This window comes from Choloepus didactylus, chromosome 2 (assembly GCF_015220235.1).
Source record: "Choloepus didactylus isolate mChoDid1 chromosome 2, mChoDid1.pri, whole genome shotgun sequence".
NCBI lineage: Eukaryota > Metazoa > Chordata > Mammalia > Pilosa > Megalonychidae > Choloepus > Choloepus didactylus.
In genome coordinates this window covers 64241438-64257152 of record NC_051308.1, presented here as the reverse complement: position 1 = coordinate 64257152, position 15715 = coordinate 64241438, and the positions used below count along the sequence as shown (strand labels likewise).

At 34.5% G+C, this 15715-nt stretch overlaps 1 protein-coding gene across 1 annotated transcript in view; it reads left to right on the top strand.

Moving 5' to 3' along the window:
• Positions 1-15715, top strand: part of LOC119511807 (complement factor H-like) — a 237720-nt gene that overhangs the window by 192911 nt on the left and 29094 nt on the right. The window contains 5 exon segments of the mRNA XM_037806329.1: positions 1736-1758; positions 1760-1913; positions 2813-2995; positions 3102-3281; positions 6150-6326. Of these exon segments, the coding sequence (XP_037662257.1) occupies positions 1736-1758; positions 1760-1913; positions 2813-2995; positions 3102-3281; positions 6150-6326 (717 nt within the window).

Sequence of the window (15715 nt, the reverse complement as noted above, 5' to 3'; positions counted from 1 at the left end):
ATATTGGAGAGTGATAAAAACAAACAAACAAACAAAAACAAATAAATGAACCAGAAGATAAATACAATTTTTATATATTTTATATAAAATAGTATTCAAAGAAAAAAAAGGAGTAAAGGATTTAGATAGAAAATAGGATCAGGCTGAGGGCTCTGTTTTGTCTAGGACAGCATCCATACAAAGAAAATTAGAGGAACCATTCAGGGTAGAGGAAAGGACATGTGTAACAGCTGGGCCAGCAATGAACTTGACCTATTTAAACAATTCAAAATTAAAAAACAAGAACAAAAACAAAAACTGGACTGTGGATTGAGAGGGGCAGAGATGCATAAAATGATAGACAAACAAGGCTGGATTGTAAAGACTTTGGATTTAATTCTGAGTGAGAAGCTTTTAAGATGATCATACAATTATTTTTCACATGACTGGAGGAAGATCCAGGTTTTATGAAGCCAGAAGCTTATACAATCTTGAGGGGCCTTCTTTAAAAAAGAATGCAAAATCCTGAATACAGAATTCCCATGGACATACGTATTTTATGAAACATGAAAGGAAAATGTGAAGGAGAGGAAATTGAAGTGACAGAGACAGCAGTAGAAACCGATGTTGGTCAATGTTATCTTTTGCAAATTTTATCAAACTTGATGATGATGTGAATCAATACATTGTTAGGAATGAGCAGCACTGTTTACTTCTCCAATGACTGAATGACCAAAGGATACATAACATTTTAACAAATATTCTTCCCTCAGAAATTTGCAAAAAACTTCATGCAGGTTGGATAATTTTTAGTTTATTTAATACATACTGTGGGTTCTATACTTTGGTGAAAGGTTTCAAAAGTTGTTGTTATAAACCATTTAAAACTATAGTGTCTTCAACAACGTTAAATTGTCAATGACAAGTAAAAAAATACTTGAAAACATTTTCAGTTCAATACTATGATTAATGATGTTAGCATCTGGACAAGAACAGATATCTTAACTTATGGGTCTGTCCATTCAATCTCTTCCTTTAGTCACATTTAAAGAGATAAAAACATTTATATAGAGATAAGTTATTATCTCTATGTAAATATAGTAGTTGGAAAATTTGCAACAGCCAAGATCATTTTTTTCCTTTATCAAGCAGTATTTACAATAATATGTTGAGAAAAATAATTTGTATAAAATGAACGCAAACTATATAAACAAACATACATGCTAATAAATAATTGAGGTGTCGAATGGAAAAGAATTTTGGGGGGACGAATTCCAGTGATTCACATTCAAAGACGACTTCGTCATCCAAGCTGCTAAATTCAACATAAAATCAAAAATGAAAACAAATTTGCTTGGTTACTTTTTTACTCACATTACTTTCATAAATAGTTAATTATCTGTAATATTATGATGATATGATGATTGACTTTTGGATAGTTTGTTCATAAAATGACTAATTTTTATATTCCAATTTTTAACTTTAAAAATTAAGCAGTGAGAACGGAGGATTTAAAATTAAATTATTTCAAGTGTTAACGATAACATGAGACCTAATCCAAGCAAGTTGACTTTATAGATACAATTTCAGGACATCTGAGGGTATACAAAACCTAATATATAAGATTTTCCAAGGAAGCAGGCTTATTTGATGCCTTTCTGTGTGTGCAGTACACAGCAGCCTCATTCTTACATGTCATTTATGAAATTTGCCAAGGATAAATTATTCTGATTTAATTATTTTACCTTTTTTTTAGAAAGGTCATGCAGTGTTCCAAAGTATAGGAGAAGATTTAGATGCTAACCCCAAGAAAGATATTTTTAAAGTTGGAGAAGTGTTGAAATTCTCCTGCAGAAGAAGACTTACAATTGTTGGAGCAAACTCAGTTCAATGCTACCATTTTGGATGGTCCCCAAATATACCAACATGTAAAGGTGAATATTTGTTCACAATTGCTGAACAAGAATTAGAATTTGAGTATCAATGTCTTACTTTTCCCTCCATTTTCTGTGGGATTTCAGTGTGTCTAAAATCTAACCAATTAATCCAGACACCTCAGCTTCCATTAGAAGCTTAATCACCAATTGTTGTTTCTTGAAATATATATTGGAAGTATATATATAGGAAGTATTATATATGGGAAGTGTGTTTACATATATATATAGGAAGTGTATCTATAGAAAATGTATATAGGAAGCATATATATCGGAGATACATATATAAGAAGTATATAGATGGGAAGAGTGTGTGTGTGTGTGTGTGTGTGTGTGTGTGTGTGTGTGTGTGTAGGCCATGCAATGTGACTTCAAAGCGTAGCCAAGTTGACAAACAAAATTAACCATCCCAGCCACCATGATATTGGTCTTTGATATTACATGGGCCTCACCTCCAATTTCATTGAGTGTGTCTAAACATCATTCAAGCAGTTTATAGTCAATTTAGGCTTTTGTGTGGCTTAATCAAAGTTAAATGTTAATCAGCTGTTTGCCACAAGTGATGGTACTTTTTTCGAAAAGTTTTGATGAAATCTTTCCATGGATTATGAATATTAATTTAATTTATGCAACATATTGTTAATCTGAATAAACCTTCAAAATGTCCATATTATTGAACATTTAAAGCCTGAAATATACATTCAACATGCTAGTTCAATCTAAGTAATGACACTTGGAAATTGGAATCAGTGGAAATGCCATTCTTTTTCATTGTTTCAGAAAGCTAGAATGACTTAAAGAATAAGGAATTAATAAATTAAAGAACAAATGCTGTTCTGCTTGATTGTTGGTGTAAAATAGACAATTCCATCATAATTTGCATAGTATTTTTATTGTAGGGGAAGTAAAATCTTGTGGTCCACCTCCTCAACTTACCAATGGGGAAATTAAGGAGGAAAGAAAAGCAGAATATGGACACAGTGAAGTGGTGGAATACGATTGTAATCGCAGATTTCTACTGAAAGGGCCCAAGAAAATTCAATGCATTGATGGAGAATGGACACCTTTGCCTATATGTTTAGGTAATGTATATAAAATATTAATATTGAAATGTACTTTTTGTTTGTATTCATGTAAAGGCATACATTATATTTTAAAGATAAACATATCTTTGTGAAATTTGCATAGAGGAAGAGAGAACGTGTGGAGATATACCTGTCCTTGAGCACGGTGATGTGCTGTCCTCTTCCCCTCCCTATCACCATGGAGATTCAGTGGACTTCAATTGCAGAGAAACATTTACAATGATTGGACACAGATCGATTACATGTATTCGTGGAATGTGGACCCAACTTCCTCAGTGCATTGGTGAGAATACACTTCCCCAACTGACATTTAATAAAGTTTAATATTTTTATTTTAAAAATACATTTGCAGCAATATTTTTATTTTTTTATTTTTATTTCTTCATTTTATTGAGATATTTTCACATACCACGCAGTCATACAAAACAAATCATACATTCAGTTGTTCACAGTACCATTACATAGTTGTGCATTTATCCCCAAAATCAATCCCTGACACCTTCATTATCACACACACAAAAATAACAAGAATAACAATTAAAGTGAAAAAGGGCAATTAAAGTAAAAAAGAACACTGGGTGCCTTTGTTTGTTTGTTTGTTTGTTTTTTTCCTTCCCCCATTTTTCTACTCATCCATCCATAAACTAGACAAAGGGGAGTGTGGTCCATATGGCTTTTCCAATCACATTGTCACCCCTCATAAGCTACATTTTTATACAATTGTCTTCAAGATTCATGGGTTCTGGGTTGCAGTTTGATAGTTTGGGTTTGTACTGCTAGCTACTCCAATTCACTAGAACCTAAAAAGGGTTGTCTATATTGTACGTAAGAGTACCCACCAGAGTGACCTCTCGGCTCCTTTTGGAATCTCTCTGCCCCTGAAGCTTATTTCATTTCCTTTCACATCCCCCTTTTGGTCAAGTAGATTTTCTCCATCCCACGATGCCGGGTCTACATTCCTTCCTGAGAGTCATATTCCAAGTGCAACAATATTTTTAAAATTTATAGATGTTACTGAAAATGCCCAATCTTCTATTACAATAAATCCAGAAATTGTTGTTTATTTTTCAATATATGTCTTATGGCAAAAATATGGACCATTACATCCCTGATATTTTTATGTTCTACCTCTATAATTGTGAGGAGGACCATAGCCTCTCCCAAACTGTCTAAATGAAATAATTTCTGTATCTCTTTTAAAGGCACCAGAGAGAAGTTAATGTGCTGAAGGATGAGCGTGCCGCAGGTCCTCCAGTCACTAGTATAGCTTAATGTCATGAGACAGTGAGAGTTGAGAAAGGAAAATTACAATCGATAGACTTCACTCTATAGTTGAATCCTCCTAACCCTTTAATAACCAAATCTTCAATGACTATCTGAGAGGGTCTTGGGGGTCCTAATTCACCTTTCCTTTGGAATGTGTTCTTTCCTAAAATTTTCCTGGCCCACCATTCAATGGCAGCCCTGGATGTCTAGTCTTATTCACTCATCAGATTCCTAGACATTAATTACCATGGGAAAAGTTAGCATTTCTAACCAGGGTTGAAGAAGAAAGATTAGAACCATTTTGATCACTGTTTTATTCTCAACACCAGGAAGAATAGGATTTTCCCAAGTGAATCCAAACATCTTGTTTCTTATTAGCCCTTATATTTTTGCCAAGCATATTCTTGTCAGTGGTGCTGCCCCTTCTTCAAGACCCAACCTCACCTTTGTCCTCTTCTAGCTCCACAAATGATTTCATCTCATTCAGCATGGGAGGAAAACCCCAAATTAATACAGTGCTAAAACCCCTCACATTTTCACTCTTATCTACACCAAAACCTTTGCTTCAATTATTACGGTCCTCTGAGCTTAGAATTTTCCTTCATAAAGTTCTTCCTCTACCTATATTCAGTTTGCTATAACCCCTTCCATCTACTGTAGGCCTTACTCCCTCAATTTTCCCCTCCCTGAGCTCATGTTTACATGCTCCTATTCTGGCTTCTTTTCTCTTCTCAGTTTTTATGTTTCTCCTCAAAACAAAGAAATCCATGCAGAAGCCAATCAATCATATGACAATGACGGTGATGGCACCAGTGCATCCTTCCCCTGGCTGTACATCTTCCTCCAGTTTCCATCACTCAGAGAACACCTTTCTTTTCTCCCTCAACACCCTGGACCATGTTGTGTGTCATTCCTTCTAATTCTCAGGGGCTAATTCTCAAGCCTCTGGGGTGTTTTAAAAGTGTCTTTTATTATTATTTTTTTTTATCAAGGTTACACTACAAAATCATTACTTTTCTTGGCCAATCACTTCACTTTTCTCTATTCTATCGAAACCCTATTCAACTCTGCTTTTCTGATCAGTAACAAAAAATAATATCAAAATTTACATTGATAGTTTATCAAATTCAGAAATGAGCCCCATATTCATTGAATATTTGAAATATGTTATGTATATAACAATTTCTCATGGTCCAAATATTAACTTATACAGGAGCCAGCAAAGATTTATTATTACTGCATTATAATATTATTGGAGTATAGGACGATCTGCTGTATTAAATACCTTCTCAAAGACCATAAGATTACATGTAGAAAACAGGTCATGACTTTTAGCACTCAATTTCTTATTGCATAAATGTTTTTTACTGCTGATGATACAAAAGATCTGTGTAAATATTCACATTCTGTACAATACATCCTAAAGTATAGTTCTTTATTATGTTTCATTACATTTATTGAAAAATATTTAAACCAACAACCTCTTATAGCCTATACCTACAAATCATGCCTTAATTAATGTTTTAAGGTTAGCAAAGTAAAAATAATTTAGTCATTTTGAGTTCAGGAAAATGAATGTGTCCATTTGCAGAGATTTCAAATAGTTGAACCAAATTTAGTTGTGTGATGACTGTTTACTATATATATCATTCTGAAAAGTGAATTTTTTATGCTCTTCAATTTCTCTAAGAGCAAAATTTCTTTAGGACAACTATTTTTTCTGATATTTCAAAGACCCGACACAGGGGTTCAGTTTGTGTATAATAGCCCACTTCAAGGCATATGATCAGGAAAAAATTGAGACTATAGCTCTTGTATATAGTAGTTACTTAGATACTTAGAGTCTTTGTTAAAATATTTTCATGGGAATATTTTCATTTTATAGCAACAGATCAACTTAAGACATGTAGTATATCAAGATCAATTGTACCTGAAGCAAAACTGTCACATATGTTTGAAGTTAATCATAACACAAAATTAAGTTACAAATGTAAAGGAAACTCACAAAATCAACAATCAGTCTGCATAAATGGAATATGGGATCCTGAAATAAACTGCATAGGTAAGATTTTACTTTTAATGCTTTAAAAATTTATTCTATTTATTCCTAACTTGTAATAGTAGTAGCTTTTAAATTCTTTTAAAAAATGTTTATTTACTATTACAAATACTTTTCGTGCTCAAGAGTATTTTAGAAACTAGCCAAAACATTGTTCTAAATACTAATTATTTCCTATCATTAGTTAGCTTAATAACAAACCATCCAGAAACTGGGTAGATTTAAATTAACATCTGTATTAACATACCTAGTATGCTGATTAGTATTAGAGTCCCATGGCTTCTAATTCCTTTTATTATGCCTATTTGTACCTATACTTGTAACACCACATATACACATTCCTGTACCTATAGCTCTGCCTACACCCACACCTGTACTTACACCTGTGCATGTGCCTGCAAATATTATCTATCTATACCTATCACTCATTTGAAAATCACCTATCAAATATCTATCAATCTATCATCTAATCTATCATCTATTTCTAATCTATCTATCGTCTTTCTATTTCTCTATCTATATTTGTCTTGAAAACCCTGAATCATGTTGACACCTCCAATTTCAATTTCATAACATGGGGTCCATTGTAACCTCCCCAATTTTCATATTTATAATACTCTTTTCCAACTGTGGAAATCCTTGCCCCATTTCCCTCAATAATTTTAACAATTTTGTACAAGCCTAGATATACACAAATTAGTATCACACCAATAAAAAGTACACCTACTAAATGGAGTTCAAAATATTTATAATTATTTTGTTACGGAAGCAAGTAATATTTACGTGCAGTGATGTGTGAATGTTCTTCTACATTTTCTTCTAGAAGCTTTGCTATTTTAGCATTTATATTTAGGAATAGCATCCAGCTCATATTAAGCTTGAGTATGGTGTAATATAGGAGTTGATATATATATTTTTTTTTCTGTATGGGTAGCCAGTTCTAGGAACATATGTGGAAAAGAATGAAATGAAATCAATAGACTGTTGTATTGGTGTTTTACTTCTGGATTCTTTACTTAGTCTTTTTGTCTATTTTTTATGTCCAAACCACATTGCTTTTATAATTATAGCTTTATAGTAAATCTTAATGTCTGGTATATGTAAGCTAACTGTGCTTTTCATTTAAAAGATTATTTTAGCTATTCTGGTGATTGCCTTTCCATGGAAGTTTCAGTAAAAATGTTTCATTTTTTAGAAAACATCTATTTGACAAAAGGGTTGGCATCAAATCTATAGATTAATTAGTGATAACTGACTTCTAAGCCATATTTTGTTTGCCAGGCCATAACCATGATGCATCTTTCCAATTATTGAGTTCTGCTTCATTTTCTCATTAAAATTTTCAAGTCTCAAAATTTATTCCTATTTTATTTTTTTGTTATTATAAACACAGTTTTCAAAATTACATTTTCAGTTTTTTGTTGCAAGAATAAAACACACCTGATTTTTGCATTTAATTTTGTGTACTGAAACCATACTACTTCCCTTAATCATTCTGTATGCTGTTTCGTAGTACTGATAGAATTCTCTGTGAACAATATCATCATTGCAAGTAGATGATTTTATTTCGACCTGCATTGTCCTCATGTGATTTTATTATTTTCTTATTTTATTTCATTAGTTAGGATCTGCAGTACAGTGTTGAAAGAAAGTGATGAGAACAAACAATCTTGTTCTGTTCCTGACCATTGGGAGGGGCTATTCAATATTTCACAATTATGATTTCAGTTTTAGGACTTCTGTAGATTACTTTATCAGACTGAAGAAGTTTCTTTCTATTCATAATTGGTTGAAAAAATTTTTCATCAATGCATATTGAACTTGTTAAATGCTTTTTCTGCATCTATTGATATGTTACTGTAGCTTTCATTATAGTTCTATAACTATGGTGAATTAAATATGTTGATTTTTTAAAAATTAAATTCAGTTTTATTGAGATATATTCACATACCATGCAATCCTCCATGGTGTACAATCACCTGTTCACAGTACCATCATATAGTTATGCATTCATCACCACAACCTATTTTTTAATTAAATTCAGTGTTATTGAGATATATTCATATACCATACAGTCATCCACGGTGTACAATCAACTTTTCACAGTACAATCATATAGTTACGCACTTATCACCACAATCTATTTTTGAACATTTTCCTTACACCAGAAATAATCAGAATAAGAATTAAAAATGAAAGTAAAAAAGAACACCCAAATCATCCCCCCATCCCACCCTATTTCTCATTTAGTTTTTGTTGCCATTTTTCTACTCATCCATCCACACACTGGATAAAGGGAGTGTGATCCACAAGGTTTTCACAATCACACTGTCACTCCTTGTAAGCTACATTGCTATACACTCATCTTCAAGAGTCAAGGCTACTGGGTTGGAGTTTGACAGTTTCAGGTATTTACTTCTAGCTATTCCAATACATTAAAACCTAAAGAGGGTTATCTATAACTCACACCAGAGTGACCTCTTGACTCCATTTGAAGTCTCTCAGACACCAAAGCTTCACTTCGTTTCATCTCCCATCTCCCTTTTGTTCAACAAGGTGTTAATCCCACGATGCTGGGTTCAGACTCATCCCCGGGAGTCATATCCTGTGTTGCCAGGGAGATTTACACCCCTGCGATTCAAGTCCCATGTAGAGGGGAGAGCAGTGAGTTCACCTGCCGAGGTGGTTTAGCTAGAGAGAGAGGGCCACATCTGAGCAACAAAGAGGCAGTCAGGGGGAGACTCTTAGTCACAATTATAGGCAGGTTAAGCCTCTCCTTTCCAGTAATGAGCTTCATAAGGGTAGGCCCCAAGATAGAGGGCTCAGCACACCAAGCCATCAGTCCTCAGTGTTTGTGAGAACATCAGAAACAATCCAGGTGAGAAAGCCCAACACTTGCTCATTTTCCCCCAGCTCTTCAGGAGTGCCCTGCATATATGTTTTTTTTCTCCACCCAAATTACGTTGGGATGTGTTGCTATTTCACTCTAATCCATAAAAACCGACCATATCTCACTTCCTATTCAAAGTTCCATGTAATTGTGGTGTTTGAACAAACTGACTGTAGAAGTTATATTGTTTAGAAAATATAGATCCAGTACCAAACAAACATCTCTTCCCTTGGTCTCATATGGAAGTTGAAGTTTTAACACACAGTCAGTTTCAACCTTTATCCTTTGGCCCTATTTGCCCTAGTCTTAACCAGATCTGCTTTACTCATATCTCTATTTGAAGTCTGGGCTCTTTTTCAGCTTTTTTTTTTTTTTTTTTTTAAAAGTTGCTGTATGTGTTAATAATGACATTAATATCTGTTGAACCCTAGCAATGAGTTTAAGGTTTCACACAGGTACCCCGTATTCCAGAGACCAAACAGGTTATACACAGAGGGATCAGCATCTCAGAGTTTGGAGAGAGCCATTACAATTCAGGAATAGATTTGACTGCTGTGAGAACTTACAACTGGGAACCATTAAAATAATCATTTCCCTGTAAGACTATGTTCTAAGATTCAATTCTGAGTTTACACATTGTAGTCAGTCAATACTGGTGAGGCATTATAGTGTTTGCCTTGGTTTCTGGCATACTTCACTCAAAATGGGGTCTACAGGATCCATTCACCTCATTGCATGTCTCACAGGTTTACTCCTTCTCTTAGATGCTCAATATTACATTGTATGCATACACCACAGGTCACCATTCTGTTCCTCAGTTGATGTACTCTTAGGCCAACTCCACCCATTGCAAATCATAAATACTGCCTCCATAAACACCAGTGTCCAAATGTCCATTCATGTGTCTGCTCTTGGATCTTCCAAGTACATACCCCATAATGAGGTTCCAGGACTTATGGCTCCCACGCACTTAGCTTCTTGTGAAACCACCATACTGACCCAGAAAGGCTACACCATTCTGCCTTCTCATCAACAGTAACTAGGTACATCCCTCTCTCCATGTTTTCTCCAACACTTTTATCCCTATTGATATTTTTTCCTACAATTTTATAGAGATATATTCACTACCATATGATGGTCCACAGCGTACAGTCAGTTGTTCATGGTATCATCATATAGTTGTACATTTATCAACACAGTCAGCACTTGAACATATTGATTACTACAAAAAAGTTTCTTTTTAGCAAATATCAAAAAAAAATAATAAGAAGAAAAATAAAATGTAGTGCAATACAATATAATAGTAAGGACAGGAAAACACCACTACTAAGAATCCCATATCTCTCCCTTATATCCCCCTCTCATACATGATTAGCTTTGGTATATTGCCTTTGCTATATTTAATGGAATGTCAATGTTACTTTTGACCATGGACTCCAGTTTGCTTTGATTATGTTTTTTCCCAAATACCATTCCTTTTTCAACTCTCTGCATGGTTGACATTCATTTGCTTTCCCATATGTAAAAATATTTTTATATTTGTACATTTAGTAACAGTCATTGTCCACTCCAGTTTTTACCAAGTTACGTAGTCCCAGTCTTTATTATCTATCTTTACTTCTGGTGTCATACACTCCCCTATCCCACCTCTTTCATCTTTACTCACAGACATCTTTGTTCAGTATGCTTGCAATATTGTGATATTAATAATAATCACACATTATTATGCCACTTATTTCTGGATTTATACATTCAATCCTGCACAACATTCTGTAGTTCTTCAGCATCAAATGACTGATCTCTATCCTCTTTCAATCTCTGGTAGCCTGTGTTATCAGCTTTTAACTCTCAAAGTTTGCTCATTAATGTTAGTTCACATTAGCGAGACCATACAGTGTTTGTCCTTTTGTTTCTGGCTAACTTCACTCAACATAATGTCTTCAAGGTTCATCCACATTATTATATGTTCCATGTCTTGTTTTGTCTTATAGTTGCATAATATTCCCTCATGTGTATGTACCACAGTTTGTTTATCCACTCGTCCCTTGATGGACATTTGGACTGTTTGCTATCTCTTGGCAATCACAAATAATGCTGCAATAAACATTGGTTACAAATATCCGTTTGTGCCTTAACTTTCATTTCTTTGAGTATATACCTAGCAATGGAATAGCTGGGTCATATGGGAAATCTATACTTAGCTTCCTGAGGAACCTCCACACTGTCTTCCAGAATGGTTGCACCATGCTACATTCCTACCAACAATGAATAAGTGTGCCTCTTTCTCCACATCCTCTCCAGCACTTGTCATTTTCTGTTTTTTGGATAATGGCCATTCTGGTAGGTGTGAGATGATATCTCATTGTGTTTTTGATTTGCATTTCCCTAATAGCCAGTGAAGTTGAGCATTTTTTCATATGTTTTTGAGCCATTTGTATTTCCTCTTCAGAAAAGACAGTCCATGTCTTTTGCCCATTTTTTAATTGGGTTGTTTGTATTTCTGATGTTGAGTTGTAGGATCTCTTTGCATATCAGGGATATTAAACCCCTATCTGATATGTGGTTTCAAAATATTCTCTCCCATTGCATCATCTGCCATTTTACTTTTCTAACAAAATCCTTTGATGTACAAAAGTGTTTGATTTTGAGGAGATCCCATTTGTCTATTTGTTCTTTGGTTGCTTGTGCTTTGGGTGTAAGGTCTAAGAAACCAACACCTATCACAAGATCTTTAAGAAATTGCCCTACATTTTCTTCTAAGAGTTTTAATGGTCTTAGTGCTAATGTTCAGGCTTTTTATCCATTTCCAGTTAATTTTTGTATAAGGTGTGAGATAGGGGTCCTCTTTGATTCTTTTGGAAATGGATATGATGTTCTCCAAACACCATTTATTGAAGAGGCTGCTCTGTCCTAGTTGTTAGGGCTTGACTGCCTTATCAAAGATCAATTGTCTATAGATGTGAGAGTCTGTTTTCTGAACACCCAGTTTGATTCCATGGTTGGTATATCTGTCCTTATGCCAGTTCCATGTTGTTTTGAACACTGTAGCTTTGTAATATGCTTCAAAGTCAGGTAGTGTGAGACCCTCACCGCTTCGTTCCTCTTTCTCAAGGTATTTTCAGCTGTTTGGGGCACCTTGCCCTTCCAAATAAATTTGGTTATTGGTTTTTTCCTTTTCTGCAATGTAAGTTGTTGGGATTTTAATTGGTATTGCATTGAATCTATAAATCAGTTTAGGTAGAGTTGACAATCTTAACTATATTTAGTCTTCCAATCCATTAACATGGTATGTTCTTCTCCATTTTTTCAGGTCCTTTTTGATTTTTTTTAGCAGTTTCTTAGTAGCTTTCTTTGTATAGGTCTTTTGTGGCCTTCATTAAGTTTATTCCTAAATACTGACCTCTTTTGGTTTGCTATTGTAAATGGAAATTTTTATGTCTTCCTCTTGTTGCATATTACTTGTGTATAAAAAACACTACAGATTTTGTCTGTTGATCTTGTAGTCTGCCACTTTGCTGTATTCTATGACAGTTTTGCCATAGGTTTTTCTGGATTTTCTACATATAGAATCATGTCATCAGCAAAAAATGAGTTTTACTTCTTCCTCTCCAATTTGGATGCCTTTTATTTCTTTTTCTTGCCTAATTGCTCTAGCTAGAACTTCCAGCACAATGTTGAATAATAGTGGTGACAGTGGGCATCCCTGTCTTATTCCTGATTTTAGAGGGAAAGCGTTCAGTCTCTCCTCATTGAGTACTGTTAGCTGTAGTTTTTCATATATTGCCTTTATCATATTGAGAACATTTCCTTCTATTCCTATCCTTTGAAGTGTTTTCATCAAGAAAGGATGTTGAATTTTATTAAATGCCTTTTCTGCATCAATCTAGATGATCATGTGGTTCTTCTTTGATTTATTGCTGTGGTGTATTACATTAATTGATTTTCTTGTGTTGTATCAGCCTTGCAGACTGGAATAAACCCCACCCAGTTATGGTGTATAATTCTTTTAATGTGCTGCTGGATTCAATTTGTGAGTATTTTGTTGAGGATATTTGCATCTATATTCATTAAGGAGATTGGTCTATAATGTTCCTTTTTGTAGTATCTTTGTCAGATTTTGGTATTAGGGTGATGTTGGCTTCATAGAATGAGCTGGGTAGCTACCCCTCCTCTTCAAGTTTTTTGAAGTCTTCTGGTCTTTTCCCTTTCTTTTCTGGGAGCTTTTTGATGACTGACTGAATCTCTTTACATGTGATTGGTTTGTTGAGGTCATCTATTTCCTCTTGGGTCAATGTGGGTTGTTTATGCTTTTCTAGGAAGTTGTCCATTTTGTGTAAGTTGTCTAGTTTATTAGCATATAGTTGCGCATAGTATCTTCTCATTATCTCCTTTATTTTTGCAGGGTCAGTAAATATGTTTCCTTTCCCATTTCTGATTGCATTTATTTGCATTCTCCTTCTCTCTCTCCCTCTCCCTCCCTCTCTTTTTCTCTCTCTCTGTTAGCCTATCTAGGGGTCCATCAATTTTATAATTTGCTCATTTTGGTTTTGTTGATTCTCTCTATTGTTTTCCTATTCCCGGTTTCATTTATTTCCACTCTAATCTTTGTTATTTCTTTCCTTCTGTTTGCTTTGGGGTTAGTTTGCTGTTCTTTGTCTATTCCTCCAGGTGGACTGTTAATTCCTCAATTTTTACTCTCTCTTCTCTTTTAAAGTAGGTATTTAGGGCAATACATTTCCCTTTCAGCACCTCCTTTGCTGCATCCCATAAATTTTGATATGTTCTGTTTCATTGTCATTTGCCTTGAGGTATTTACTAATTTCTCTTGTGATTTCTTTCTTTACCCACTAGTTTTCTAATAGTGTCTTGTTTATTTTCCATATATTTGTGAATTTTACAATCTTATGCCTGTTATTTATTTCCAACTTCATTCCATTATGATCCGAGAAAGTGTTTTTTATATCAGTATTTTTGAATTTGTTGAGACTTGCTTTGTGACCCAACATGTGCTCTATCCTAGAGAATGTTCCATGAGCACCTGAGGAAAACATGTATCCTGCTGTTGTGGGGTGTATTGTTCTATAAATGTCTGTGAAGTCTAGTTCCTTTATCATATAATTCAACATCTCTGTTTCCTTACTGATCCTTTGCCTAGATGTTCTATCCATTGATAAGAGCAGTGTATTGAAGTCTCCAACTATTATTATATAGTTATATACTCCTTTCAGTGTTTTCAGTGTTTGCCTCATGAATTTTGGGGCACTCTGCCTTGGTGCATAAATATTTATGATTGTTATGTTTTCTTGATGAATTGACCCTTTTATTAATATACAGTGTCCTTCTTTGTCTCTTTTAATAGTTTTCCTTTTGAAATCTACTTTGCCTGATATTAATATAGCTACTACTGCTTTTTTTCTGGTTGCTGCTTGCATGAAATATCATTTTCCAACATTTCACTTTCCACCTATTTTTGTCCTTGTGTCTAAAGTGAGTTTCTTATAGACAGCATATCGATGGGTCCTGTTTTTTAATCCATTCTGTCAGTATGCGTCTTTTTATTGGGGCGTTTAACCCATTAACATTTAGTGTTATTCCTGTAAGGTCAGAATTTCCTTCTATCATTTTGTCTTTTGGATTTTATATGTCATGTCTTATTTTTTCCTCTCTCTTTTTTACCCTTCTTGATAATCTTCATTTCTACACTCTTCTCCAAATGTCTTTCTCCTGTCTTTTCCTATCAGCCTGTAGCACTCCCTGTAGTATTTCTTATAGTGCCAGTCTCTTATTCACAAACACTCTCAGTGTCTGTTTGTCTGAAAATATTTTAATCTCTCCCTCATTTTTGAAGGACAGTTTTGCTGTATATAAAATTCTTGGTTGGCAGTTCTTCTCTTTCAGTATCTTAAATATATCATACCACTGTATTCTTGCCTCCATGGTTTCTGCGGAGAGATCTGTACATAGTCTTATCTATCTTCCCTTGTAGGTGATGGATTGCTTTTCTCTTGCTGCTTTCAGAATTCTCTCTTTGTCTTTGACATTGGACAATCTGATCAGTAAGTGTCTTGCAGTAGGTCTATTCTGGTCTCTTCTGTTTGGGTGTGCTGTACTTCTTGAATCTCTAATTTTCTGTCTTCATACAAGTTGGGAAAATTTCAGTGATGATTTCTTCTATTATTCTTTCTGTCAGCTTTCCCCTTTCTTCTCCCTCTGGGACACCCATGACATGTATATTTGTGTGCATCATGTTTTCACTCAGCTCCCTAAGATCCTGTTAATATTTTTCCATTCTTTTCACCTTCTGTTCTTTTGTATGTATGAATTCAAATATCTGGTTTTCCAATTCACTGATCCTTTCTTCTGCCTATTCAAGTCTCCTATTGTTTCCCTCCACTGTCTTTTTCATCTCCTCCATTATGCCCTTCATTCCCATAAGTTCTGCCATTTGGTTTTCAAGTTTATGACTTCTTCTTTATGGCCATCCAGTGCCTTCCTTATATCC